Source organism: Crinia signifera, chromosome 2 (assembly GCF_055691185.1).
Source record: "Crinia signifera chromosome 2, ASM5569118v1, whole genome shotgun sequence".
Lineage (NCBI taxonomy): Eukaryota > Metazoa > Chordata > Amphibia > Anura > Myobatrachidae > Crinia > Crinia signifera.
Window position 1 is genome coordinate 163,595,230 of NC_139218.1, and position 27,700 is coordinate 163,622,929.

Here is a 27,700-nt window from a genome sequence, read left to right on the forward strand (position 1 = left end):
ACTTTACCCCTCATCCCTGTAATTTTCCTAATCTTCTCTCTTTTCACTCAAGGGAGGATTGCCCCCTGTCTCTCATCCACAATCCTATACATTGCAAGATTGTGGACAGCAGAAGTGGGGTCCAGGCATCAGATTCACCCAAACTATCTATCAATCTAACAGCTCTCTCATTGGCCCAACCACAGTTTTCCTTCCTTGCCCATAGGGTAACAGGGAGAAAATTCTGTGGCGAGATCAACAGCAGAAGTACGCCTTAGCTCATTCCAATCCTGCGGCGCTCTCTCATCACTTTACAGCCATACCTCACTGAATCGCCTGGTACCATCCGAACCCAGAAGCTAAACAGTGATGGGCCGGCCAAGTACCTGTCTGGGGAACTAACAGGGAATAGCCGGTGCTGTAGCTTACCATAACAGCAGAAGCCAATACACTGTTGGAATGATGCATGATTTTCTTCTCTTTCTCCTCCTTACCCTTTTCTGATTTTTTTTGTATTCACATGCTTTAAGTTTTGCATCTTATCTGACAACCTATATAAGGGCATGTGTCCTGCGGCATCACAACGGTTATCCTTTTCATTGTTGGTAAATTGAAGTTTCTATTCTTTATTGTTTGCTTATGGAAATAACCTGTATTTTTACCGGGAGGAACAGTTATTGATAAATAATTTTCGCTGTGCTTATGCTATTAAACAACAATTAGACCAAGTCATACAGACAGATTTATTTCCTTTACGTGGAGGAATCAATTGAATACTAAGGTGCATGTATCAAACACACCTTCACGTGTGCAATTTATTTTAAGTGTTAAATAATTAAAAGTTATATTTTAAAGTGCAAACATCATATCATATTTACATTATTAACAAGTGTGCCCCCCCAAAACTTGTCTGGTTCTCTTTAGTCTTCTCATGACTCTCTTTTTGGGAAATGGGCATTGCCAATCGAAATTAAACCCTCAGCCATTTCAGGGGCTGTACTTCCAATAAGTTTTTGGCCTGCTGGGCAGAAAAGGGTGTGGCCAACCAAATTAAACCCTCAGCCACTTCAATAGGTTTCTGGGCTGCTGGGTGGAAAGGGGCGTGGCCAACCGAATTTAACCCCTTCGCTGGTAATCCCAAGAATTTACTGGGCTTGCAAGTCTGGGCAGTAAGGCATAGCCTGGAAAATTCTCGGGATTACCAGCGAAGGGGTTAAATTCTGTTGACCACGCCCCTTTCCACCCAGCAGCCCAGAAATCCATTCTCGGGATTACCGCTGGTTAGAGCCAGGCAGCGCTGCTGAGCTAACGGCTCTGGCTGCTCGGCGGCACGTCCCCTTCCCCTCCCATCTCCCTCCCCCGGCTGTGTGACAGTCTATGACTTGCGGGGACGTCACGCCGGTTGCTGGGGGCAGGGCTGGTTTGGCGGGGGGGGGGGGGGGGGGCGGGCAGCGGCTGATACACAGTTCAGCGGTGCTGCCCGGACCTGGGGACAGAGTGGTGTGGTTTCTTTTAGGGTGCGCTCCCCAGAAAAACTCTTGCCCAGTGGGGAGCGCTCCCTAATAAAAAATAAAATAAAAATCCACCACCACTAAACCCTCAGCCATTTCAATGGCTGTTCTTTCAATGGGTTTCTAGGCATTAACACTTCCACCCCCAGGTTCGATTATTCTAAATGTGGTCTTTGCCATATGCTCTAGGTGCCAAAAGAAAACTTTTTGGAACTGGGCACCATAATTCCACCTTCACATAAAATAATGGGTCACATGGTGATATAAATATTCATTTAATACATTTAGGTGAGGCCCACTACTTAATTGTGCAAAAAATAAAGAAAAAAAAAAAAATCACACAGCTACTCTATACAGTCTTCTCAATTAAACAGTGAACCTATTAGAAGCAATAGAAACAGAGAAAGGTATAGGAACATACATCAATGTAAAGAGGAGCATGAGTGTGTTTACAAGGCAGCAACTAGAGTGGTTTAAATATTTTCATAGATGTCTATTCACTTTTGGTTTCGTTAAGCGTATGCTATCATATATGCACACACATATACATATTATATGTACTATAAAAATATAAATTGCCTATGCCTGCATAAATTGCATAGTTAAAGTTGTTGCATGTCATTCTCAGAAGTGGAAACCTGCAGTGTCTGCCAACTTCTGTTGCCACAGCATTACTGAGCATTCATGATGTGTGGGCTAGAGCTCCAGCACCTTGACCAAAACCAAATCCTTTTGGACCAAAATTCTTTGCGTAGCATGCTAGTGATGGGGGAGAGAGGGGAAAAAGAAAAAAGACAAAATTTAGGGTCAATGAAAGTGTTGCTGTCAAACAATACCAAAGTAGAAAATAAAAACAGGTAAAACAATTCACCTATCACCCAAAACATGCAGAGGAACATAAAGGAAATGCACAAGAAAAAAATGTCACATAAGAGAGAGTGATCCATAGGCACAGGGACGTAACTCCAAGAGGCAATGGAGTTCCCTATCTCTGGGCTCCAAGCTTTGAAGGAGCACCTGCATGTGCAGAAACACCTGTGTGATTCACACCAGGATACAAGTGTGACCACTGCCCGCTCCCAGCTGGTACCACTGAGCCTGCACTCCAGCAAGCAATAATGACCGCACCACTTCTACTGGACTGTGAGATTGGACCCACCAGCAAATGCTGATTCTGCATGGTGCAGATAGCTGAATCTAATGCCCCTTTCAGACCGCACTTAAAAACTGGTATTTTGCCGATTTTTAACAGTTTCAAAAAAAATAACCACTTTACCGTTTTACAAAAGCAGTTTTTGTAAAACGGTTAAAATGGAGGGTCCCCCCCCCCCCCCCGCATACAGAGCGCTGCGAGTAACATACCACTGCCAGGGCCCGTGTCCCGCAGTCCCGCACAAGAATCTTCGTTTAGTAAAATAATAAACTAAAGCTACTACATTCATAGTGCGTTACGCGCTATGTCACCTGGGAGTTGTAGTACCACGGATGCTGCTCAGTAATGGCGGTAAGTAGATAACACGCCAAGAGCGGAACTACATTACCCATCGCGCCCGGGACTTTGACAACCAGCTTGCCTGCCCCGCACCGTCCGCACTGCTATCTGTCTCCCGCAGCCTCCAAAGCAGCATTCAGAAACATGAGGAGGGCAGCGCTGGGGGGGGGGGGGGGGGATTCCAAAAGCGGTAGTATACCATTTAAGAGATGCGGTGAGAAAGGGGTTTTACCGGGCAGACCCGTTTTTGGAAACATTTTCAAATACAGGGTCAAAGCCAGTTATGTGGTCTGAAAGCAGCATAATGAATCTGACCCTGACCCACTGGCTGTTGTCACACAATTTATACATATAGACAAAACAAACATTTTTATAAGGGGGGAGGGGGTGGCTGCAAACATTCGGGCAACGAAGTTGAACTTATGCCTCTACATAGGCAGGGCTTAAAGTGATCCTGGAGATGCGGTGGAACTGGTTTCCCTTTTCCACGTAATTCTCCTCCTCTCTCCTCCCATTAGGCAGAATTAGGACAGAAGGTAGGGTTTTTGGTACCCCCCTGCAAACTATAATGCTTATCTGATAGAATTACTGTGCAGTCAACAGTCAACCTATGAGCAGGGGTTATATTGGGGGTGGAACTATGTTCAACCACCTGTAATGGTGAGGTGGAACTAGTTCTACCTCAACAGTACCAATTTGGAGGTGGAACTAATTCCACCTCACCATTACAGGTGGTTGAACTCAGTTCCACCCCCACTTTAACCCCTGCTCATAGGTTGACTGCAGCAGTGGCAAAGGCTGGGCCAAAGTAAGATTGTATTCATCTGTACCAGTCATTAATAAAAATCTGCATCATTTTTAAAGTTTAAAATTAGGGGCTGGTCCGACCATCAACCGGGTATGCAGCCACAGAAAGTGTGAGATTGAAGGACACCCCTGGGAGTAACCTGTCAGAGGCACCAGGCAGACCAGAGAAGGAGAAACAGGGTCACATTGACCAGAGCATAAAATTGATTGGATAAAGTGGATGATCTTATTAAATAACACATATCATTAATCAACTTTTTAAAATTGAGAAAACTTCTGTAATGTATCTTTAATATACAGGTAAGGGTATTTTATATTAGGTAAGGGTAACAGCAAGTTTAGAAAAAATATTGTCATAGTGTCTACAGAGGTTTATGCAAGTTAAAGTGGCACCGTGAACGAACAAACAAACATTATATAGGATTAGAATTAACCACTTGAGCGGTATGGCCGGAAATTTCTCGGGCTCTGCTGCTGCAGCAGGCTATCCCGGAAAATTGCCGGTCATACCACTAAAATGAAGGTGTGCACCACTGGCGCATCACCTGTCTGAGCACCCCCCAGTGGCCGCTCTGCTGTCCCCTCCCCTCAATCCTCCACACCTCGTCTCAGCTCCGGCCTTGGAAAAAGCTGGGTAACCAGTAAAACACGTGTCGGCTAGTGTCAGCAGAAATGTCTGTCAGCTAATATGTAATCAACTTGTGTCGGTATAGGAGGGAAATAGCAAAAAAAAATATTTTATTTTTAAAAGGGGAAAAAATTTTTTTTTTTCTTTTTTTGAGCTATCTAGATCTTAACAGCAGAGGGCAGCAAATACTAAGCAATAGGAAATTATGCTGTGTAGATTTTGAGATTTGAGCTGTATTTGCTATGAGATTTACAGGAGTTTAAATATCTAGCAGGTGACATTGAAATCCTGCACTACCCAGTAGAAACACCTAGTAGGTGGCATTAAAAGTTTCCTGGGTTTCTCCCACTCTAATAAATGGTGGGAACGGCTACCAGGCAATAAAGCCCTTACAAAGTGTGAGACGCATAGATATACCATATAAAGTGTGAGACACACACAAATATCTGATAGGTGGCAGCTAAGCCGTATAATATATATTGCACAAAGAGGTACTAGAGAGCCCAATAGGTGGAGATAATAGAATAATACCTGGACTGTGCAATAGATATGTGGAAGTTACCAACCCGGACCTACTAATAAATAATCCAGGGTTATAAGCAGTGTTCCCTCTAAGCTGTGCGCACGTGCGCGCGCACACACCTTGACGAGCGTGCGCACAGACATTACAATTGAGCGCACAAAGCAGCAGTGGTCCCTTTTTGCAGTTGTGGACTCAATTAATGTGTGTTTTACCCATTAACTACATTGTGTACTGTATTTTGAATGTTTAAATGTTTAATATAATTTTGAAGTAAAGTTAACACAAATGCTGAACGTCATTTTCCAGTTATATATAAGTGACGCACAAAAATTAAAATTTCATTCCAAAGTTGCACAGCCAAAATCTTTAGCCGCACAAAGCCTTCGTAAAATTAGAGGGAACATTGGTTATAAGGTACTCCATTACCGACACCAATCTGTGCTGAAAAAAAAAATCAGACATTTTTCAGGCTGACACCAGTATTTTAACACACACCTTTCTTTATTTATTTTCACCATGATACACATCCTGTGTATGTACGTCTATATGTGCAATTTTTAATTCTTGTTAATTTCACTGTTACCTCCCGGAAGAGATTATATAAGGGAGTCTTAAAATATTAGACATTAAAAGTTATATTTTAATAATTTTCTGTGCGTTCCCGAGAAAAGTCCCCTTCTCTTTTTCTGTGTATAGTAGTGTATAGATTGTAAGATTGCAAACAGGGCCTTCTGTTTTGATTGTCTGTTACCACCCAAAAAAAAAAACACATAACTTTTGGCCTACAAAAAAAAAAAAAAATTAAGAGGTACTTGTGTATTTTGGCGGCGCCCCCGATGTCCGTCGTACGACGAACAGATCGCATCGCATGCCATGCACCCGATGGCATGCGATGCGATGCGACGCGATTTTGACCCCCTATACGACCAAAAAGGGTGCTTTTGAGCACCCAAATGGGTGCTTACAATGTTAAATGCACCCCCACGCCACCCCCCACTATAAACGTGAACCCGAAGCGTGGCGAGCGCAGCGAGCCCGCGAGGGGCGGCGGTACGCGTCCTACGACCTTTTCATACCCCCACTATCCACGTCGGCGTGGAGTTGAGAATAGAATAGTGTGGCGAGCGCAGCGAGCCACCGAGCCCGAAGCGTAGCGAGCGCAGCGAGCCCCGCGAGGGGACGCGGATACCTTCACAGTTATACGCGTCCCCTCGCGGGCTTCACAGGTGTCCGTGGCGACGCGGACACCTGTGAAGCCCGCGAGGGGACGCGTTTACCTGTGAAGGTATCCGCGTGCGCTCGCCACGCTTCGGGCTCGGTGGCTCGCTGCGCTCGCCACACTATTCTATTCTCAACTCCACGCCGACGTGGATAGTGGGGGTATGAAAAGGTCGTAGGACGCGTACCGCCGCGCTCGCCACGCTTCGGGTTCACGTTTATAGTGGGGGGTGGCGTGGGGGTGCATTTAACATTGTAAGCACCCATTTGGGTGCTTAACATTGTATAAGCACCCATTAGGGTGCTTATACAATGTTTAATCGCATCGCATCGTATGGCATCGTATGCCATGTACAATGGCATACAATTTCAAAATTGTATGCCATCGTGCACTATCGTACGATATCGCGTCGCATCGCATACCATCGTATGTGTTATGGTATGCGATGCGATGGGCGCCGCCAAAATACACAAGTACCAAATAAGATACTTTGGGGCACTGTGATTTAAGAAAGCTTGGTGACCACTGTGCTAGGGTGATTAATAACTAAAGCTGGCTACACAAATGAAAAACGCAATGATCCCTTACAATGAAATTATATATTGTGATATGCCAAACTATGACAATATGCATCATGTTCGGACAGGGGCATTTTAAGAGAAGGAGGCCATTTTTATGATGATTTCTGCACCACTCCTGCTGGACTCTGGAGGTTAAGTATTTCCAAAATGTATGCAATGTGTGTGGTGCACCCATTATTGATACGCCATTGTGTTCGGATAACTTCCCGCACATTGCCTCATCCCATCTGATTTGCAGAACATCAGAGGAAACAATACGATGAATGTTATACACAAACACACACACACACACACACACTACAGAATGGTTGTGCAGAGTGTTCGCACGTACCATAACTGTACAACATATCATTGCATGTGTACTCAGCTTGAGTGTGAGGTATATGTTCCTGACAACACAGCATGGAATTAATAGAATATTTACAGTAGCAATCATGTACCTTTGCAGTAGATCTCTCCGTCTTTATCTGCCAGTGTTGTTGATTCCAAACCTTTCCCACATTTGGCACAACGGAAGCAGGCCTTATGCCATGACTGCAAAATGGACAGAACAGAGCACTGAAAAAGTGTCAAAACTATTGTAGACTAATTTGGTTGTGGCATAGCTAACAAGGTCTCATCGCCCCAAAATGTCAACATGCACAAGGTTGGCAAAATGGAAAAAATGTTGATGCAAGCAAAAAAGTCAACATGAGCATTTTGCATTCTTTGTGTCAATGTGGACACCTAAGCACATGGACCCTCAATTAATGTACCGCATCCCCTCGCATGGCATACTTCGCTAGACATGCTTCAGGCCAGGTGCCTCACTCTGCTACCGCTGCACTATGCTCTCTTTAATGTCTCCAACCAGAGTGGTAACAGGGGCGGAAATACTGGGGCCCAAGGCAAGGGCGTAACTACCATAGGTGCAGAGGGTGCAGTTGCTATGGGGCCCAGAGCTGAGAGGGGCCCACTTTTCCTGTCAAAGTATCATGTGCTGTATACATTTTTCAGCATTATGTGATAAATAGGGGCCCTTACAAACTTTTGCTATGGGGCCCACATGTATCTAGTTACGCCACTGGCCCAAGGAGTTAAAGGGTCCCGCAGCTGTCGCTGCTAGTAGCTTACCAAGTCCATGTGACACCGCCCACCGAATACCCGCCCCCTCTGTGCCGTTTCCCATCACAACCATGTGAGGGGTTGTGTTATGAAGATAAATCCCCACGCATGTGCCGCAAATGATTTCCCCTGCCTTTGAAAATATAAGTCCGCCTCAACTGACATATTTGCGGCCACTTTACGTAAGGTCCCCCGGCCGTATCGTGCGCATCGTGGCTGGTCAGTCCTGGATGGGGTACTTGGGGGAGTGGCAATTCCTCACTGCCATTACAACGGAGGAAGCTGGCTCACCCTGCAGTCAGTGTGGGGTGAGGCTTCAGGGGACAGAGTCACCGCTGGAGCCTGGACTGGTATAGTGGTGTAAAATTAGTGTGTGCATATTAAACTTTTACTTTTCTCTGTGCCGGTGGGTTTTTTTAACATTCTTTTTACAGGTGAACTACAAGTTATGTAGTTATACGCCAGCCAACCATTCGCAAAGCGGTGTTTGGTGGACTCGCAAGGCTGCGAATTCACAGCATTGTGAATCAACCAGAATAACCTCCTATTAAATAATGCTAATAATATGAAAACCAAGAGAACTGCAGCCTTTACATCAAGGATGGGGAACCTTCAGCCCTCCAGCTGTTGTTGAACTGCACATCCCAGCATGCCCTGCTACAGTTTTGCTATTTGGCCACACTAAAACTGTTGCAGGGCATGCTGGGATGTGTAGTTCAACAACATCTGGAGGGCTGAATATTCCCCATCCCTGCTTTTCACCAATGTCCTCATTAGCAATACTCACATTTCCACCACCGATCACTTTTTCAGCAGCATACACAGACTTAGAGCAGCGAGGACAGACATCAGCTCCTCCCACTTTCTGAGCAACCTTGGAAGGATTTGGGTTGTTTGTAGGCTGGTGTTTCAAAGGTCTACAGTTGGAACGAAAGCAAATGGTCAATGTTAGTATTTATATGTCGTAAAGAGAATTAAAATAAATAAATAAGTTCTGACACTAACAACGTTACCTGGCTATCTTGATGCTATATGTGAACCAAAAGTCTAAAACACAGGAAACTCACCATATTGTTTTCATTCTTTTTTTTGTTTTGCAATTTTTCAACATAATTTTATTAAAATAGGGTTTTGTAGCATAATAGATATATTTCTTTCCATTTTGATGAGCATAACATATATATATAAAAAAGCAAAAAGGACAAAAATATGCACTTTATTTGAGGCATTTGCTTACGAAGACAAGATATCATCTTCATGGGGTGGCACCAAGGAGTTGAGTGATTTTTGTTACTCCAAACACATGAAAATTCCTAAAAGTTCATAACAATGCATGTGGTACAACAAGTTGAGTTGTACCAGTTGTGGTTGAGGTGCAAGGTATCAAAAATGTCCTAGAAAACTGCTGGGCATTTCTGAGTGGAGATATGGAATTGGCGCACTAAGATGTTTTTTCTTATGGGCATGCTAAGGAAGTATGTGTACACAAGTGCTTCAACAATCACATTGGAGGCCAAATGCAAATGGAAATCTGCACCTGAGTTTTAGTTTAAAATGCACCAGGCAGTATTACAGCATATGGTAAAAGTAGGGGACTTAATCCACATTCATATGCATGGATGACGTACACCTGTGAAAGGTTTGTAGTGGCATTTGTATAAAGTCATAGACAGGTGACCTCGAAAAAGGTGCAGCTTTGTCCACACCCACTGCAGCTGCTGAATGTTTTGGAAGCATTTCTTTTTCAGAGGATGTTTGCAGAACCTTGCTGGCCAAGCAAAACAATCTGATTTTTACGCCAAGTTGTTGGTAATAACCTTTAGTCATTTACCTCACTGAGGTACTGTAATACCATAAAAGTGTGCTTTACTTGCTGCCCTAAGTCTGCAAAATGAAAAAAAAAAAAAAAAAAAATACCATTTGTACAAATTAATATTAAGAATTTCAATAGTATAGGAATCTCAAACTCATTTATGAATACACATATTTCTGCCCAATGAAAAATTATCCCCCAATGCCAGTTATACATTCTACCCAAACTCAGACTAACCATTGCTTTTAGAAATGCACCTTAAATGTAGCTTAACACTTTAAAAATATAATGAGCACAGCACTTACTCTTCAGGCCTGATACCCAAGCTTTCTCCCCGGTCCATACTTAGGGTACCTGCTCCTTGGCCAAAGCCATATCCTTTAGGTCCATATTTCTTGGCATAGCAGGATTTGCAGTAAATCTCATCCCCATGAATAGCAACAGTAGTACTATCCAGATTCTTCTTACATACCACTAAGAGTATACAAAAATGAGAAGCATGTACATCAGTAACATCTAATGCAGCTATTTAACAAGCAATTATCAGAATCGCGGGCGTCGGGGGTAAAAAATCGCGGTCATCGCGGGTAAATCGCGGGTACATCAAATCGTGTACCCGCGATGACCGCGATTTTCCCATAGGGAACAATGTTAAAAAGCCTAATTGACCGCGATTTTAATGTAAAATGCCTCAATGCCCGCGATTTTCCCATAGGAATCAATGTTAAATGGGCTACAGAGCCCAAATAGACCCAATTAACCCTTAAATGTCACCCCAATTTTTTTACGCCACCCCACGATCCACGCCAACCCGAAGCGTGGCGAGCGCAGCGAGCCCGCGAGGGGCGGCGGTACGCGTCCTCCGACCTTTTCATGCCCTACTATCCACGTCGGCGCGGAGTTGAGAATAGAATAGTGTGGCGAGCGCAGCGAGCCCGAAGCGTGGCGAGCGCAGCGAGCCCCGCGAGGGGACGCGGATACCTTCACAGGTAAACGCGTCCCTTCGCGGGCTTCACAGGTGTCGGCGTCGCCACGGACACCTGTGAAGTCCGCGAGGGGACGCGTATAACTGTGAAGGTATCCGCGTCCCCTCGCGGGGCTCGCTGCGCTCGCCACGCTTCGGGCTCGGTGGCTCGCTGCGCTCGCCACACTATTCTATTCTCAACTCCACGCCGACGTGGATAGTAGGGCATGAAAAGGTCAGAGGACGCGTACCGCCGCCCCTCGCGGGCTCGCTGCGCTCGCCACGCTTCGGGTTGGCGTGGATCGTGGGGTGGCGTCAAAAAATTGGGGTGACATTTAAGGGTTAATTGAGCCTATTTGGGCTCTGTAGCCCATTTAACATTGATTCCTATGGTAAAATCGCGGGCATTGAGGCATTGAATGCAAAATCGCGGTCAATCTGGCTTTTTAACATTGTTCCCTATGGGAAAATCGCGGTGATCGCGGGCATCGCGTCGCGGCCGTTTATGTACTGCCCGCGATCCCGCGATCACCCCGATGGGCGCCGTTCTAGGTAAAGAGTACCGTTTATTATTATTATTATTATGACATTGCACAAAGCCCTGCCAGACAATAGACCATCTGGCACCTAGAGTTCTTATTGCAAATGATTGACACATGGGGTGAAATATAACAGGATGAGAGACTCAAAAAGTGAGAGCTTTGGTAAAGCCATGTACACACGGGGCGATAGGTGCTGAAATCGCTGGAAATATGGTCGCTGGCAACCATATTGCCAGTGATGGGAGTGTGCCCCGGTGATAAATCGCCGGGTGCGCGCTCCCGTTTTCAGCCCCATTGTCATCGCTGGTCGCAGGAGCTTGCTCCTGCGACCAGCTGATTACCTCTGCGGCACCGCCGGCAGAGGTTCCCTTTCATCAGCGACCATCTCTGGTCGCTGATGAAAAGGAGAAACTGAGCAATATATCTCCCCCGTGTGTACGGGGCTTAAGAAATCTCCCGTTTTTTTTAAAGCAGCAATCATTTACACTGCAAAATCAAACTGGTTTTGCAGTGTAAATGATTGCCGCTTTAAAAAAACTGGAGATTTCTTACCAAATCTCTCACTTTCTGAATCTCTCACCCTATTAAATTTCACCCATGATTTCTAATGTTGCAGAAACAATTCTAGAAAGACATGTGCAAAATGTTTCTCCAGATAGCAGAGGTGGGGATGGTGGGTCAACAAAATGAGGATAGGCAATTCTAAATTTATCAGATAATGCATAAAAATCCAGACACATATGAACGTCAGGTAACCAACTGACAAGTTATTCACAAATTACAGATATTTTAGTTATTTGGCTTTATCTGTTAATTGCTTGTATAACTACAGGATTGTACTGCAGTCGTTTCACAAGTATGCAGCATAACAAATTGTAGGCATGTAACATACAAGGGAACCTACTCCAATACAATGCAAACATGCTGTAAGTATAAATTAGATTGGAAAAAAATTTAATAAAAAAAAAAAAAAAAAAAAAAAAAATCAGAGAACATGTATACTTTCAACTGAAAATATTCCAGCATATAATGTGGAATAAGCATATGAAGTACACTTTGGTATTATATAGTGGTTATACCGTCTTGAGAAAGATAATTTACCTATTTTGACAAAATAACTTGGCACTCAAAAGGGTTAATACTTACTGTTGAAATCACATTTTCATTATGTAATTAATTAGTACATGTCTAAATGTAACAATTCTCTCAAGTATACCACTAGATGCTGCTGTTCTAACTCCTTGTGCTAGTTTCTTCCATAAATGGGCAATCACTGACAAGCTTTACATGACATCACCCATGTGTAATTTAAGGTGTTGCCTGTATTTGTAGAAGGGGCTTGTCTCTATCTTCCAGTGCAGGGATAGGGAACCTTCAGCCCTCCAGTTGTTGAACTACATATCCCAGCATGCCCTGCAACAGTTTTAGTATGGCCAAATAGGAAGGTTCCCCATCCCTGTTCTAGTGCTTTCTTAAGGTGTCCATAAACGGAGCAATGTGTTCCATACTTTTTGTACTAGATCGCATTGCATCTAGAACAAAAAGCACATGAAGTACTACAGCAGCGTTTTTGTACTAGATGCAATGGGATCTAGTACAAAAAGTGCACGATGCACATACTTTATGTGCTGTGCTGTGTGGGAGCACGCATCCCCCCCCCCCCCCCCCCTCCTGAAAAATGCCTTGTGTATGGGCGGCTTTACTGTTGTTATATACAAGCAGCTTTCTAGAAGGCTCTGATAAAATAATGAATATTGCTTCATTATAAACACATTTAAAATAGACATCTATGTACTTATGGAATATCTGGGCGCCCGATTTTTTCATCACATCGCATCGCATGCAATATGGTGGCATATAATTCATGCGATGCGATTTGTCATTGTAAAGACCAGATTTTTAATTGTATAGTCACCCATGGGTGATTTCATACCCCCACTATCGCATAGAGTTGATTTTATATAGTGTGGCGAGCCCGAAGCGTGGCGAGCCCCGTGAGGGGACGCAGAATACATGTAAAGTAATCCGCGTCCACTCGCCACGCTTCAGGCTCGGTGGCTCGCTACACTATATAAAATCAACTCCATGCGTAGTTGGATAGTGGGGGTATGATATCACCCATGGTTGACTATACAATTAAAAATCGGGTCTTTACAATGAAAAATCGCATCGCATGCCTTAAGTAGTGGCATGCAATGAAAAAAATCGGGCGCCCAGATAATACACAAGTACCGACATCTATATATTTATTTTTATACTAATGACACAAATCAGCTTAAACCAAGTATATCAACCAGATGTAAATGATGGTATTAGTAGCGTGAAGGAGCTCCAAAACAGCAGCATGTAATATAACAAATGAGTTCTGAATTAAATAGTTATATTGAGAAATAGTTGCATGTATAGAAATGCAGTTGACACCATATTCTTTCTGCAATTGTGATATGATCGTTTTAAGATACATTAGACAGCAGCTACATTATGAACTTCCCAAACCATACTACAATGATACTATGACAAGTTTGTTTAGAGGATAATGCTGGGTACACACCAGGATGATGCAGCTCGTGAGCGGGTCGTCACAGGAATGTACAACCCGATCAGATCTGAATAAGGGCCATAATGTATACAAAAAAAAAGTAAATAAACACCTTTTCTATGATCCCATTAGGAATTGTATCTAACCCAATCCTACATATGTTCTATGGGAGGTGCACAATCCAAATTCCCTAAGTAGTGAATAACGGAGCACTCTCCTTTTGTTTTTATTCAAAAAAGGCAAGTAAAGAAAAAACACCACTATGCTTCAAAAGAGACCAAAAACAATACCTCCTTCAACGTTTCGATCCTTTATCAAGGAGAGTTTCAGCAGAGCTACAGTCAAAAAACAATGCAAATAGGGGCCACCAGTTTAGAGGTTTATCTGCAACTGCTGCCAGATACCCAAAGGTCAGCCGCCCTGTCCTGGGTTTATCTATCTAAATTTTGCACCGGGACGGTTATTGTGCCAACGTTTCGGGCTGTGTGCCCTTTATCAAGACATGACATGACCATGTCTTGATAAAGGGCACACAGCCCGAAACGTTGGCACAATACCCGTGTGTTGGTGTCTTTTTTCATAAAAAGTTTCGGTACTTATGTATTATCTGGGCTCCCATGTTAAATGCACCCCATTTTTTCATACCCCTACTATCCAACTACGCATGGAGTTGATTTTATATAGTGTGGCGAGCGCAGCGAGCCCCGCGAGGGGACATGGTCTCATAAGAAAAACGGGAGCCCAGATATTACATAAGTACCAAAGTTTCATATTGCTGTAAAACTCCTGGAGTGTCGGCTTCCAGTCCCTATCTACATCACCCTGTTTACACAGGGTTTGCAAGGCACCCAGGTTGCTGACCTTTGAAGCGAGTGCCAGGATCCCTCTACTGAGAATATATATATATATATAATTTTTTTTTTGGCACATTAGATTAAATTAATGTATGAATATTAGTCCAATAATTACAATTTTTTCCAATAGTAAACGACTTTCTCTCCAATTTCCCACTTATTATTATTTTTGTATGGAATAAGAGGTCTTTAAATTCTTCATGTCACTGTATGAAGGTATGTGCATATTTTTCTATCTTTATATAGGTACCTACCACTTAAAAGTGGGAAGGTTATATAACATAATAATATTTTTATGAAACTCTACAGGCAACCTTCTAAAGACAATTATGTGTAATAAGGAAGAATAAATCCCACAACCATAACTTGGTTAGGTAGGTGAATTTTATCTACATCGGAGAGAATAAGACCATAGAAATCAAATATAATATAATACATATATATATATATATATATATATATATATATATATATATATATATATATATACACACATACTACACACACACACACACACACACTGATTACTTATACCCAGACCACTTTAGGAAACGTTTACAAGAGGTATGTGAAGTGTATACAGCTCTTGGGTTTGACTGAATAATGTAAGCTACTACATGTAAAAGTTCACATACATTTTTTAAAACAATATGACAGACAGATGCCCTCTGACGAAGTTTGATATGAAACGCGTTAGAGCGGGGCTTGGTGATGTCTGCTCGTGCTGTGTATAAGTGTGTTCAAACAGTCCTTAGAATATTATGTTTGTCAGACAGGGCTGGGAGTGGATGTATTTGATTATACTTCTTAGTCATAAATGGCGGAATTCAATTATTGTTAAAGCCGTGATAATTAATGGGTGCCCTTTTGTTGCAATTCAATTATTTTCAGTGTCCTTTACTTATTGTGTAAATATTAGTCCGTCCACGTAAAGCTATTGTGAAAGGGGGTAAACTGAATGTGACCGCTACAGCTAATGGCCTTCTGAAGGGGGAAACCTCGAATAGCTGCGATAGATATCTACTAGTTTAAACACCCATTAAAGCAATTGAATTCCAAGCAATGATTTTTCATTACACATTTAAGCCATATCCCAAGTAGATAAGTTGCCCCTGCAGTTTTTTTGCTGCCGTCCATTTTGCCATTGCCTTGTGCTGGTAGAAAAGCCTGGGCCCCTTGACTGCATTTGCTCCCCATAAGGCTAAAAGTTTCCAGCCAGCCTGTTAACTAGCCACAAAATAAAGGTTAGAACTGGGTGCAGGGGAAAGTAAGAACCTGGAGACAGGCAGAGAAGGGCAGTGGGCAGGGATGAGGTGAAAGGTATTATCTACATCCTGACACTGCCAATATTGCATCTCCTTGTTCCAGTGCCTATTATCAGTAGGTATTTCTAGTAATTAAGTGTGAAACCAGCAAAAAAATTACAACAGTGATGTGCGGTCAGAGTAGGTAGAGTCTCACTGGTCATGCTCCAGTATATACTCCAGAGTTTTGACTGTAAAAATTATAACAATAGGTAAGCTATTTATAGCCTTTAAATCATCTTTGTATTATAATTTTTACATTCAAAACTTACCACCAAATAATATATATGTGTAAATCTGGCTCTGATACTAGCCAGTGCCCCCCCAACCACTGACGTCACTGCATCTCACTGGTATAGAAGCTTAAAGCCATAACAAGATCAGAGTATTTGGTATGGGTGTGGTGAGACTCACTGCACAAGAAGCAGGATTTATGGAAGCTGCCACCCTCGCACTGTACTTCCTCCGCAAAGTAGACGGTTTTCTGGCAAACGGCACATTTCTTTCCTCCACCCCAGTTCGGCATTGTCTGCAAGGACAATAGAGAAAGGATAAAGAAACCGGAAGTGTCAAAAGACAATAAGACATGTATTTTCATGTACTTAGTAACCATTCTTTATTTATCTCACCACCTTACACACTAGTTTTGGGATTGCATTACTCTGAAAAGCCTATGAAAAACATTAAAACCTTGCTCTCACTAGTTAATTTTAATTATTTCAGACAATGACTTGATATTGGCAAGGTCAGATATTGTATAAAAAAAAAAAAGTTTTTCTTTCACATGCTACAGTATGATTTTACTGCTCACAAATGGTTTACTATTTTGTTTCCCAAATTGTACTTCTGATTCTTTTTTTTTTTTTAAACATTAAATTTTTATTTCAAGAAATTTCGTCTGAAAGACAGTTTGGTATGGGAGAGGGGGTACAGAAAGCAAAAGGGGAGGGAGCATTTATACATGCTTATGGAATAACAGACAAATTATCACAGATAGATAACTCAGATATAGAGACAAGGAGAAAGGAAAATAAAAAAAATAATAATAATAAAAAAAAAAAAATTATATATATATATATATATATATATATATATATATATATATATATATATATATATATATATATATATATATATATACACACACACATATACATACATACACATTCATACATACACACACACACACCAGTCCAATAAACAGTGAGGTTGTAATAACAGTACAGGTACAGTCTGACTCTCATATCAAGTAAAGTAACATTAAGCAAATTTAGAGGCCGTTAGTACTCGAGGCTAGAGATGGAATATCAATAGGGTCACTAAGCAAATTTGAGATGCCCGCCTTGTCACAGTAAAGAGACCATCCGAGCCATTTTGTCAATATTGAGTTAGGCGCATTGGAGTATTTTGCGCCGGTAGTTTCAAAAATATAATGTTTGTGGACTTTCCTACGAATGGAGTCTATGATCGGGATAACGTCTGATTTCCACACTTTAGCAATCAAGGCTTTAGTAGCGATCAGCACATGCCCAACTACATATTTGTCAGCCGCAGAAAAATAGGGTGGGAAAATATGGAGCAGTGCTAGGGCTGGGTCAGGGGCAATGGTAAGGTTGAGTATAGAACCTATCAGGTGGAACACCTCGACCCAAAGAGGTCGCAGCAACGGGCAATCCCAGAAAATATGGAAAAGGTTTCCAACTAACCCACACTTTCTCCAGCAGGTGTTTGAGGTGGATGGCCAGATCTTATGCAATCTTGCAGGGGTATAGTATGCTCTATGTAGAAGCTTAAAAAACATTTCAGAATGGTGTAAACAACGCGAAATCTTGAAGCATGACTTGTAAATACCATCCCAATCATCCTCAGAGATGGACACGTTTAGGTCTCTTTCCCATTGTGATTGGGAAGTTGATGTATGTCCGTCTGAGGTTGAGAGGAGATGAGAATACCATTTAGAGATACCACCCCTGTGGGAGGTGGCACTTGTTAAATTTTTAAGATATGGTGGAAGAAAAGGAGAATGGTGTGATGCCGTTAGGTGGGCTTGGAGCCAGCTTCTAATTTGTAGGTAAATAAAAAAATCCCATTTTGGAATATTAAAATTATCTTGTAAATCAGTGAATGACCTGAGGTGCCCACCTATATAGAGATCACCTACCGATGATAAGCCCTGGTTGATCCATCTTTCTAACTGGGGTATAGGGATTAGAGTTTTAAGGGTTTTAAGTGACAAAGAAGGGGCTGGGAGGGTTGCCCTATCTATGGACTCTACCAATTTATGCCATACCTCTAATGTTACATCTATGGATTTACACTTAGCTGCATATCGGCGCGTGATCGAGGGAGGGAGCCACAAAAGATCAACCAGGGGGACAGGGCGGGAATAGAAACTTTCTAGGGCTACCCAGGGTTTTTGAGCGGCAGGAGACGTCCAGTCCCTAATTTGATTTAAAATACAAGAAGCAAGATAACGATCTAGATCAGGGAATGCTACGCCCCCACCGGTTTTGGGCTTTATTAGTGTTTTTTTTGCTATCTTCGGTCTAGCTCCTTTCCAGACATATTTAGTTACAAGTTGGTTGAACTTTAGGAGAGTGGATCTAGGGGGAAGTCTTGGGATAGATCTAAATAAGTACATTAACTTTGGGAGAAGAACCATTTTGGCAGCAGCAATCCTCCCCAGCCACGACACATCATGCATCATCCAATCTCTAGTCAAGTCGGAGAATACTCTTAACATGGGGTTATAGTTACAGTCGATGATATGTTTTCCAGGAGCCAATAGGATTCCTAAATATTTCAGAGAGCAATTCTGCCAGGAGTAGTTATATGTTTCTCTTAGCTTAATAACCAGGTCTGACGGGAGGTCTAATGGGAGTGCTTCTGTCTTACTAGTATTAAGTTTGTAGTACGAGACTTCGGAATATTCTTGCAGCACCCTATGTAGAGCAGGGAGGGAGTTTACAGGGTCTAGGATACATAGCAGAACATCATCAGCAAACAGACTGATCTTATGGGGGAGGTTGCCAATTACCGGGCCTGAAATAGAATCATCGCTTCTAATGCATTCAGCTAAAGGTTCGATTGCAAGTGCAAATATTAAAGGGGATAGGGGACACCCCTGACGGGTGCCATTAGTGATTTGGAAGCTTAAGGAGGTATAACCATTAGTAAAAACTTTAGCGGAGGGGTTGGAATAGAGGGCCAAGATGGAATCTAATATTCGTCCCTGGAAGCCAAACCTCTCCAGTGCAGATTGCATGAAGCCCCAATGGAGCCTATCAAAGGCCTTCTCGGCATCCAATGATAAAACTAGCAAGGGGATCTTCTCTGCTGAGCAATGCTCGATGACGTCTATTACCCTGCGCGTGTTATCTGGGGCCTGCCTGTTTAAGACAAAGCCCACTTGATCATTTTTAATGAGGGAAGGGAGAAGAGGGCTTATTCGATTTGCAACAAGTTTAGCGTAAAGCTTCAGGTCCGAATTGAGGAGTGCAATGGGTCTGTAATTTTGGACCGAGGTGGGGGGCTTACCTGGTTTAGCTATGGTGACAATACGAGATTCCAGCATTTCTGAGGGGAAATGCCTGGATTCAGAAGCTTCGTTAAAGACTTGGACAAGAATAGGGGATAGCTGGGATTTGAATGTCTTATAGAAATTAGATGGGAAGCCATCCGGACCAGGGGCTTTGTCATTAGGAAGAGAGTCAATAGCGCACTGAAGCTCTTCCAAAGTCCAAGGGGCGTTAAGGGATACACAGTCCACAGGAGACAGTGTAGGCAGGGTAATCTTATCAAAGAAATTCCTCATCCCCTCAGCACTAGGCTGGGGGGTAGAGGGATCCTCCCGCAAGTTATAAAGTTTAGAGTAATAAGTAGAGAAGACATTAGCAATCTCATTCGGATCATACACTCTCGCTCCATGCTCCGAATGAATCATATGTATCTTTTCTTTGGCTCTCTTTCCCCTTAGCTTTCTAGCCAACATTCTGCCCGCTCTGTCACCCAGAAGGTAGTACCTTTGATTCAACCTAGCTATATTGCGGTGAACATTGGCTAGATAAAAACCGTTAACCCTGTCTCTAGTTTCATTTAGCCGTTTAAAAAGAGATTTGTCGGACGGGTCAGCCTTATGGGCAGCCTCCAAAGAGGCAAGGGAAGCCTCCTCTTGTTCTAGTGATTTTCTACAGTCTCTTTTAATTTTGGCCGCTATCTGTATCGCGGAACCACGAACCACCGCCTTAAGGGCGCACCAATGGGTAAATATAGAGGTGTCCCCGGGGAAGTTTTCCGAAATATAATGCTCTACAGACTCTTGAATTATTTTGCGGGACTCCGACTCTGAGAACCTAATCTCCAAGGGCCTGGGACGGTTTTCCTATTGACTATATCCCATTTCAGAAGCAACGGAGAGTGGTCTGACCATGATCTGGGGAGTATTTTGACCTGGCGGAAGGAGTGAATAGACCATTTATCCGAGAGGGCAAGGTCGATTCTCGAATATGTACCGTGGGGGTGGGAAAAGAAAGTATAATCCCTCACTGTCGGATTTTTAACCCGCCATAGATCAAACAGGTCATATTCTGCTTGAGACTCTTAGAGGGAGGGAGGGAGTGACTACGAGACGTGAAGCGTGCTCGAGAGCTATCTAATGACGGGTCTGGGACTAAATTGAAGTCCCCTAGCAATAGCAAGGCCCCTTTAGCTAATTGTTGGATCTTGGTGAAAAGTTTTCTGCAAAATGCAAATTGCTTAACATTGGGGGCATAACAAGAGACAATGGTTACTTCCCTATTCTCCAGGAGGCCCGTTAAAATCAAATATCTGCCTTCAGGATCTGAGAATTGAGACGTGAGGGAAAATGGACAGTGTTGAGATACCAAAATTGCGACCCCCGCCCTTTTAGCCGGGCCATTAGCTGTATAACAGTGAGGGAAGTGTCTATCGTACAATAGTGGAGGGGCAGAGGCCATAAAATGAGTTTCTTGTATAGCTACAATATTGGCCTTGTGTTTATGGAAGTAGTCTAGTGCTAGCCTCCTCTTGTTGGGTGAATTGAGGCCCTTTGCGTTAATAGAAACAACGTTAACCATAATCGCAAAATGGGTACTTAATAAAAATCATAGTCAGACAGGAAAGTGGCATTGGCTGGTATGTGGTAAATGTGATAAAATAGCAAAGAAGAGGGGAGGTAAGGGGAAGGAATTGGGTGAGGTAACGTCTCCCTAGAGGGGAGGTGGTAGGATGCCAAACCATGGCAACTCAGAGAATATGTGGGGGGTAGTGGATGAGTGGGCGGGGACCCATTACACCTGGATATTAGATCAATAACAAAGGTACAAAAAGAACACATAAAAAAGAGTTGATACGTACTAACCTAACTTCGAAGAAGGTACTTTCAACAGTGAGGATAACTAAAGTAAGGAGACTCTAGGCCGCACAGATTACAACACCAAACACTGTGAAATAACTTCAAGCCGAGTATCCGGCGGCCATAGCATGTCCTAAATGAAGACATTTTTAACGAGAATATACTAAAACAATAGTAAATCTAGCCAATGTCAGGTAAATACAAGAACTATATCTAGCTACAGCAAGCCAATAAGGGCATTAGAGAAAAAACATTTGAAAAGATACCACTTCTAATGATCCGTGCCAGGAGCAGACCAGTCCGGCTGAAGTCCACTCCCAGATGGGTGGCCTGGGGAGAGTCTAGCAGAGTTCAAGTTGGAGAGAAAGTGCTTCCCTTCTTCAATGGTCGAGATTACTACTGTGGAGCCGCCTCTGTTAATCAGCAGTTTTGTCGGGTAGCCCCATCTGTAGAGGATGCGTTCTTTTCTGAGGGCAGCCGTGATAGGGTACATGGACCGTCTTTTGGCTAGCGTAGCTTGGGACAGATCCCCAAAAATTTGTAGGGTACCAAGAGCTTTAGCTGAATCCTCCGATGGTCTGGCTGCCTTTAGAATCGCTTCCTTTACATGGAAGAAGTGGATCCTCATGAGAACGTCACGAGGGGCATCTGCTGGGGCACCCTTGCTTTTGGGAAGTCTATGGATCCGATCTATCAGTAGATCTGAGGATGAGCTGTTTGGGAGGAGTTTCCGGAAGATATCTGTAGCATAGTCGTTCAAACTGCTATTAGAAATTGTTTCTGGGACCCCTCGTAGTTTGATATTATTACGCCTTGACCTGTCCTCAATGTCGGAGAGTTTATCCCGCAGGACAGCAACTTCAGCCTGCAATGCTTCATGAGAAGAGATCAAGTCATTATGCGAAGCAGCAAATTCACCCATTTTCGACTCCATGTGATCTGTACGGTCCCCGTCTATAGATTTCTGGCATTCTTGTAATGTGCTCTTAAACTCCTCTGACACATCTTTCTTGAATTGGGACAAAAGAAGCTTCATAGTGCCTACTGTGAGAGCCTGATTGTCATCTAAGGCACTAGCGTCTGAGGGGGGGGTGTCCATTGGTGTTGAGGAGGGCTGTGCCAAGGGGGAGGAGGAGAGCAGTTTAGGTGAACCTGAGCCTGACTCGCCTGCTTTCTTAGAGCCCCAAGAGGGAGACTTAAAGAAGTCAACTTGTGACACCGGTTTGGGCGTCTTGCAACGCTTGCTAGGCATTTGTGAAACCTACAGCCCTTCTTCAGCTGAGATGGAAAAAGATCAGGATCCTATAGATAGAGGTGTGTAGCATGAAAGTGACATGTCTTGCATCAACCAAAAACCATATCCAGGTATAAGATCGCCCGCCTAGGACATAGCTACTACAGAGTCATATAGGCTGTTGAGAGACACAACAATATCCAACGCCGCTAGATGGCTCTCCTGCTTATGGAATTGCTGAGGCAGTGAGAAAGTAATAGTAATAATGCAGCACAATGGAAGTTTGTTGTAATGGGGCAAGAAGGAAAAGGAGCCCTGGAGATGAGAAACACCACCTAAGTACACAGCAGGCACCTCACCAGGCCCAGGTAGGATCCATATAGGGTGCGGCAACATAAATCACTGGGGCCCTTCAGGGAAGAATAGGAAGCCCTGGAAGGGCTATGGGTACAGGCAGGGGAGAAATACCTGGCTGGTTGCTGGGGCCTTTGTGGGTCCTTTTCTTGATGTTATGCCCTGGCCAGGGGTCCCCACTGGTCTGGGCAGGTGGCAGCTGCGTCAGGGAGGAGGCAGGAGGGCTTGGGGCCGTCTCTCTGTCCTTTTGGAGCCGCCGAGCGGCAACGGAGCCCGCGCGGCGGCCGCCGCAATAAATTTAGGCCCCGGCTTCAGCTGCAGAGTAGGCCGCGATGCCCGGATCACCGCCGAGCGGAGCGCGGGGCTCAGGGACCTCTCCGCCCGCTCTGAGTGACACAGGGGAGCCGGGGGGAGTCTCTAGAGCTGCTGGCAAGCCCCGGGAATGTTTAAAGTTGGTGCGAGGAGCAGGAGCTCCAGGGTTAACGTCCTTCCTCGCACGCGTCCAGGCCACGCCCCCCGTACTTCTGATTCTTATGGTCTCCTTCCTGTTTTCTCAGACATCCTGTACTACTAACATGTATTTTGATGTGAAACAGATAGCCCTACATATAATCCGCTATTTCTACTGTATATTAAGGGTAAATTCAGTACACACATTCTTCACGTCATTCTTCCACGTGTGCTAAGGTAATTACCATGCAAACGAAATTGTACAGCCTACACAAGAACAAACACAAGATTTTTGGTGGGGTTTTTTCTGGTGGCAGCAGGTCTGGGAGCATAGGATCAGGCTTGGCCATTGCTGCAAGTAGAATTTCTTTCTTGGTTGTACGAATAGCCCACGCCAAAATGGTCGTGACCATGTGTCATGAGGGGGTGTGGTCACACAAAGCTAGAGGAGTTGACACAAGACACTAGTGGCGTGGCTACAACAACATAGCCTACATAGGTGCTGGGCGTGACAGTCGCTGCTGCTGCCAGGTCAGGAAACCTCTGGTCGGGCTATTGCTGCCATCTTCAGACTCCCTGGTGTGTTGCCTAGGTACAGCTGCCAGCGAGGAGGCGGGGGATTGGCTCTAAAAGGCTGCAGCATCAGGAGACAAGGAATGGGAAATAGGGATGGCTAGAGGTGGGTTTGCTCTTGCTTGGGGGAGAGCCGGGCAGCTTGTGCTTACAATTGTGGAGCCTGTTCTTCATGCTGTTGGCGCTGCTTATGCCTGTCAATACCCCTTTCACACTGCAGCTCTCTTTTAGCATTTTAAAATGGTTAGAGCTGCAGTGTGAAAGCTCCAGTCTGCATTTACCGTTTACAAATAACCGGTATTTGCAAATGTTTAAAAAGCACGGTCCTACACGGTTCAGAGCCGTTTTTTATGCAGTGTGAATGGCTCTGAACCGGTATATAGGACTCATGCAGTAGCTATGAGAGCGCAGTGCATATGTAATGAGCCGCTCATTACATATGCACATATGTAATGAGCGCAGTGCATATGTAATGAGCCGAACATGATATATGCGCATATGTAATGAGGGGTTAATTATATATGCACTGCTCTCTCATAGCTACTGTCTGTCCTGCTTTTACACTGCAAACCTGTTTGAGACCCGGTATTTATGTGCAGTGTGAAAGGGGTTTAAAAGGGTAATATACAGTTTCAAAATACCGGGTCTCAAACGAAAGACAGGTTTGGGGAGGAGGGGGGGTTCGGGGAGGAGGGGGTTCTTAAACACATTGAGGGGGGGGGGGGGGGGCGCTGAAGACCGCAATGGCTTTGACCCTGTATTTGGAAAGTTTCCAAAAACGGGTCTGCCCGTGTCAAAACAATGGCACTTAAACGGTAATATACCATTTAAGAGATGCGGTGTGAAGGGGGTTTTACCTGGCAGACCCGTTTTTGGAAACGTTTTCAAATACAGGGTCAAAGCCAGTTATGCGGTCTGAAAGCAGCATCACCTGTGCCCCAGCCCCCTTAGCACAGACACAGGAGGAAGGTATAGACTAGATCCCCTTCATAAGGAGGACCCGGATATGAGGTCATGTGGGGGTGAAAGTTCTAGCCTCAACCACAGGAGGAAGAGCTGCTCCGCGTCCTGAATGAAAAGCAAGTACATAAGCCTTTGCCTCGGTCTGTGATGCACTGCGCTCCCTTCCCAGCAATCAGCTGGCACCTGCCTGCCGGATTTAGTTTACTACACTATATACTGTGCTAGACTTGGCGGGGGACACATAATTGACAGGACAGCGCTGTTATCTGCAGCCAGTCTGTGATTTTTTCTAAACAAATTTTTATTGTGTGTATGTGTGTGTGTGTGTGTGTGTGTGATATTCTGTACTGGGGACGAGGATGATCTACTGTATCTGTGGTGGAGGTGGGTTATTTAGTGCTAAGGGGGGGGAGATTCTATGCTAGAAGGAAATTATATGTTTGAGGGGGGGGGGGACTATTCTATGCTAAAGGGGAGAGGATTATCTATTTTCTATGTACTAGGGGCGTGCACCCTCCTTATACCTGTCACAGCTAACTGACCACCTTCTCCTATCATAGTACCCCCTTTTATTTTCTTCTGGTTCTGCCTCCAACAAAAGTAATATATAGGGCCTTATTATAGTTTCCTCTTTCTGACAAAATCCTTCTTAGATGGACAAAACCATGTGCACTGCAGGGGGGCAGATGTAACGTGCAGAGATAATTAGATTTGGGTGAGTTATTTTGTTTCTGTGCAGGGAAAATATGGACTACTTTATTTTTACACTGCACTATAGATCTCACTTTGAAGTAAAACTACACCCAAATCTAATTATCTCTGCACAAGTAACATCTGCCCCACCTGCAGTGCACATGGTTTTGTCCATCTAAGAATGAATTTGTCAGAAAGAGTGAACTAGAATAAGGCCCATAGTGTGTATATTTGTCCCCGTGCTTGTTTGGAAGGGGGTTCAGGGACTATTTATTATCTGTAAAGCACTGTGTAATATGTATAAACTACCAGGTAATAAATAAATAAAAATGATTGGAATGTATTTTATTGGCTACTGAAAATTTCTTTAAAAAAACAAAAAAAAAAAAAATGGGCTATTTTGTGATTTATTTTTACACTGCACTATAGATCTCACTTTGAAGTAAAACTACACCCAAATCTAATTATCTCTGCACAAGTAACATCTGCCCCACCTGCAGTGCACATGGTTTTGTCCATCTAAGAATGAATTTGTCAGAAAGAGTGAACTAGAATAAGGCCCATAGTGTGTATATTTGTCCCCGTGCTTGTTTGGAAGGGGGTTCAGGGACTATTTATTATCTGTAAAGCACTGTGTAATATGTATAAACTACCAGGTAATAAATAAATAAAAATGATTGGAATGTATTTTATTGGCTACTGAAAATTTCTTTAAAAAAAAAAAAAAAAAAACGGGCTATTTTGTGATTTTTGTATGATGGTCATTACTAGGCTAATTAACTATATCAAATTTTTTGTGAGAAAAGATGCAGACCTATGTGTTTCTGCAGCAATGATCATGGAAAAATGACCATGGATAATTGGTACTGCCCATAGCCTGCCTCAAACAAAGTGCAGCTATGTAACAGTACTTCAGATATATGCAGGCCCAAAGATTATGGTAAACAATTGTCAATCCGGGTTAGACCCATTCAGGCATAAGTAGGACATGGATCGACTCACCATGCATTAGCAAGTTCCTAGGTTTTCAGCTTATGCCTGAAAGATGCATCAGCAGCATATTTATCAAATTCTGTTTATGCAGGATCATAACTACAAACAAGATGTACTCTCAGAGCGTGTTACGCGAGAAATCTTTAGTTTTTCAAATGCAAAAGCACCCCCACAATGACAACTAAATTGTGATACTGTATGTTTCAGTTTCAGTGCGCACTAGAGCTTGATGGCCCTACATGCACATTAACATAGTCCGTAGTCCTTGTACATGAAGTACATACTTGGTTAATTCCAGGTTTCTGCATTGGTTATATTTAATTGGGTAAAGTTTATAACATTGGTAAATATGCCAGTTACATTTTCTATGAGCATCAGTTCATATGAAAACAAAATGTAAAAAAATAATGGAATACAATGGTGTATTGAAATGTACTGAATTAAGATAAGCAATATTTTGTAAAGTAGATTATGTGCAGTGAATAATAATTGCAATATATTTAAAATGTCGCAAATTGCATGTATAATATAGGTATATGAGCTGAAAAGTATATTTCTTTAAGTACTTTGTATGCCTTATACACTGATGGAAGGTAGTATGATGCAGCAGAGCAGAATACAGTGCCACGCCTCTTTGGTCTGCTACATGGGAACTTGTACAAATCTCCATAAAAGGTAGATTGCTGTGTTCCCGGGAACACAGCATTCTCGGCACATTTCTCCTTCCTTGTGGGCATGAGTAATAAGAGGAATGTTCAGAGCTCCAGACAGCTAAGGAACGCAGCAGTCATTACACAATAAACATATGGAATACAATTGGGTAATAAAGTTTCACAACAGATACTGCTGCTAGTTACTAAGGAGTGTTGAGGTTCCTGACTGAGGTAGAGTTCTATTAGTCTAGTGGTGTGATGGTGGAGCTCAGCTCACAGCTGCTAATGGATTGGTTATTGCTAATTTGCTATAATGTTTTTCTCACTTATTTTGTAACAAAAATAAAATAAACTAGTTTGTTTCCTTACAGTGAGTCAAGTCTGTAAAACGTACCTGCTCTGTGCTGGGTCCAAGTAAGTGCTCTGCTCTCTCCTCTATTTGCTGCCGGCTCTGCAGCTAGACGAGCTTTCTTCTTCTAATAAAGTGCACAGGCTACTGGGTGTGACCTTACAGGGGAAGAATACAAGAAGAAAAAAAAAATCAGACTGAAAA

At 43.3% G+C, this 27,700-nt stretch overlaps 1 protein-coding gene and 1 pseudogene across 1 annotated transcript; one reads left to right on the forward strand and one right to left on the reverse strand.

Moving 5' to 3' along the window:
* Positions 1 to 288: 288 nt before the first annotated feature.
* On the forward strand, positions 289 to 406 carry LOC146061325 (5S ribosomal RNA; annotated as a pseudogene).
* A 1,343-nt stretch (positions 407 to 1,749) lies between these two features.
* CSRP1 (cysteine and glycine rich protein 1) lies at positions 1,750 to 27,700 on the reverse strand. The gene is made up of 6 exons (XM_083173159.1): positions 27,542 to 27,700; positions 16,275 to 16,389; positions 9,963 to 10,131; positions 8,632 to 8,761; positions 7,181 to 7,274; positions 1,750 to 2,249 (listed from the first exon to the last, which is right to left on the reverse strand). The coding sequence occupies exons 2-6, from the start codon at positions 16,384 to 16,386 to the stop codon at positions 2,173 to 2,175; spliced, it is 582 nt and encodes a 193-aa protein (XP_083029285.1). The 5' UTR covers positions 16,387 to 16,389; positions 27,542 to 27,700; the 3' UTR covers positions 1,750 to 2,172.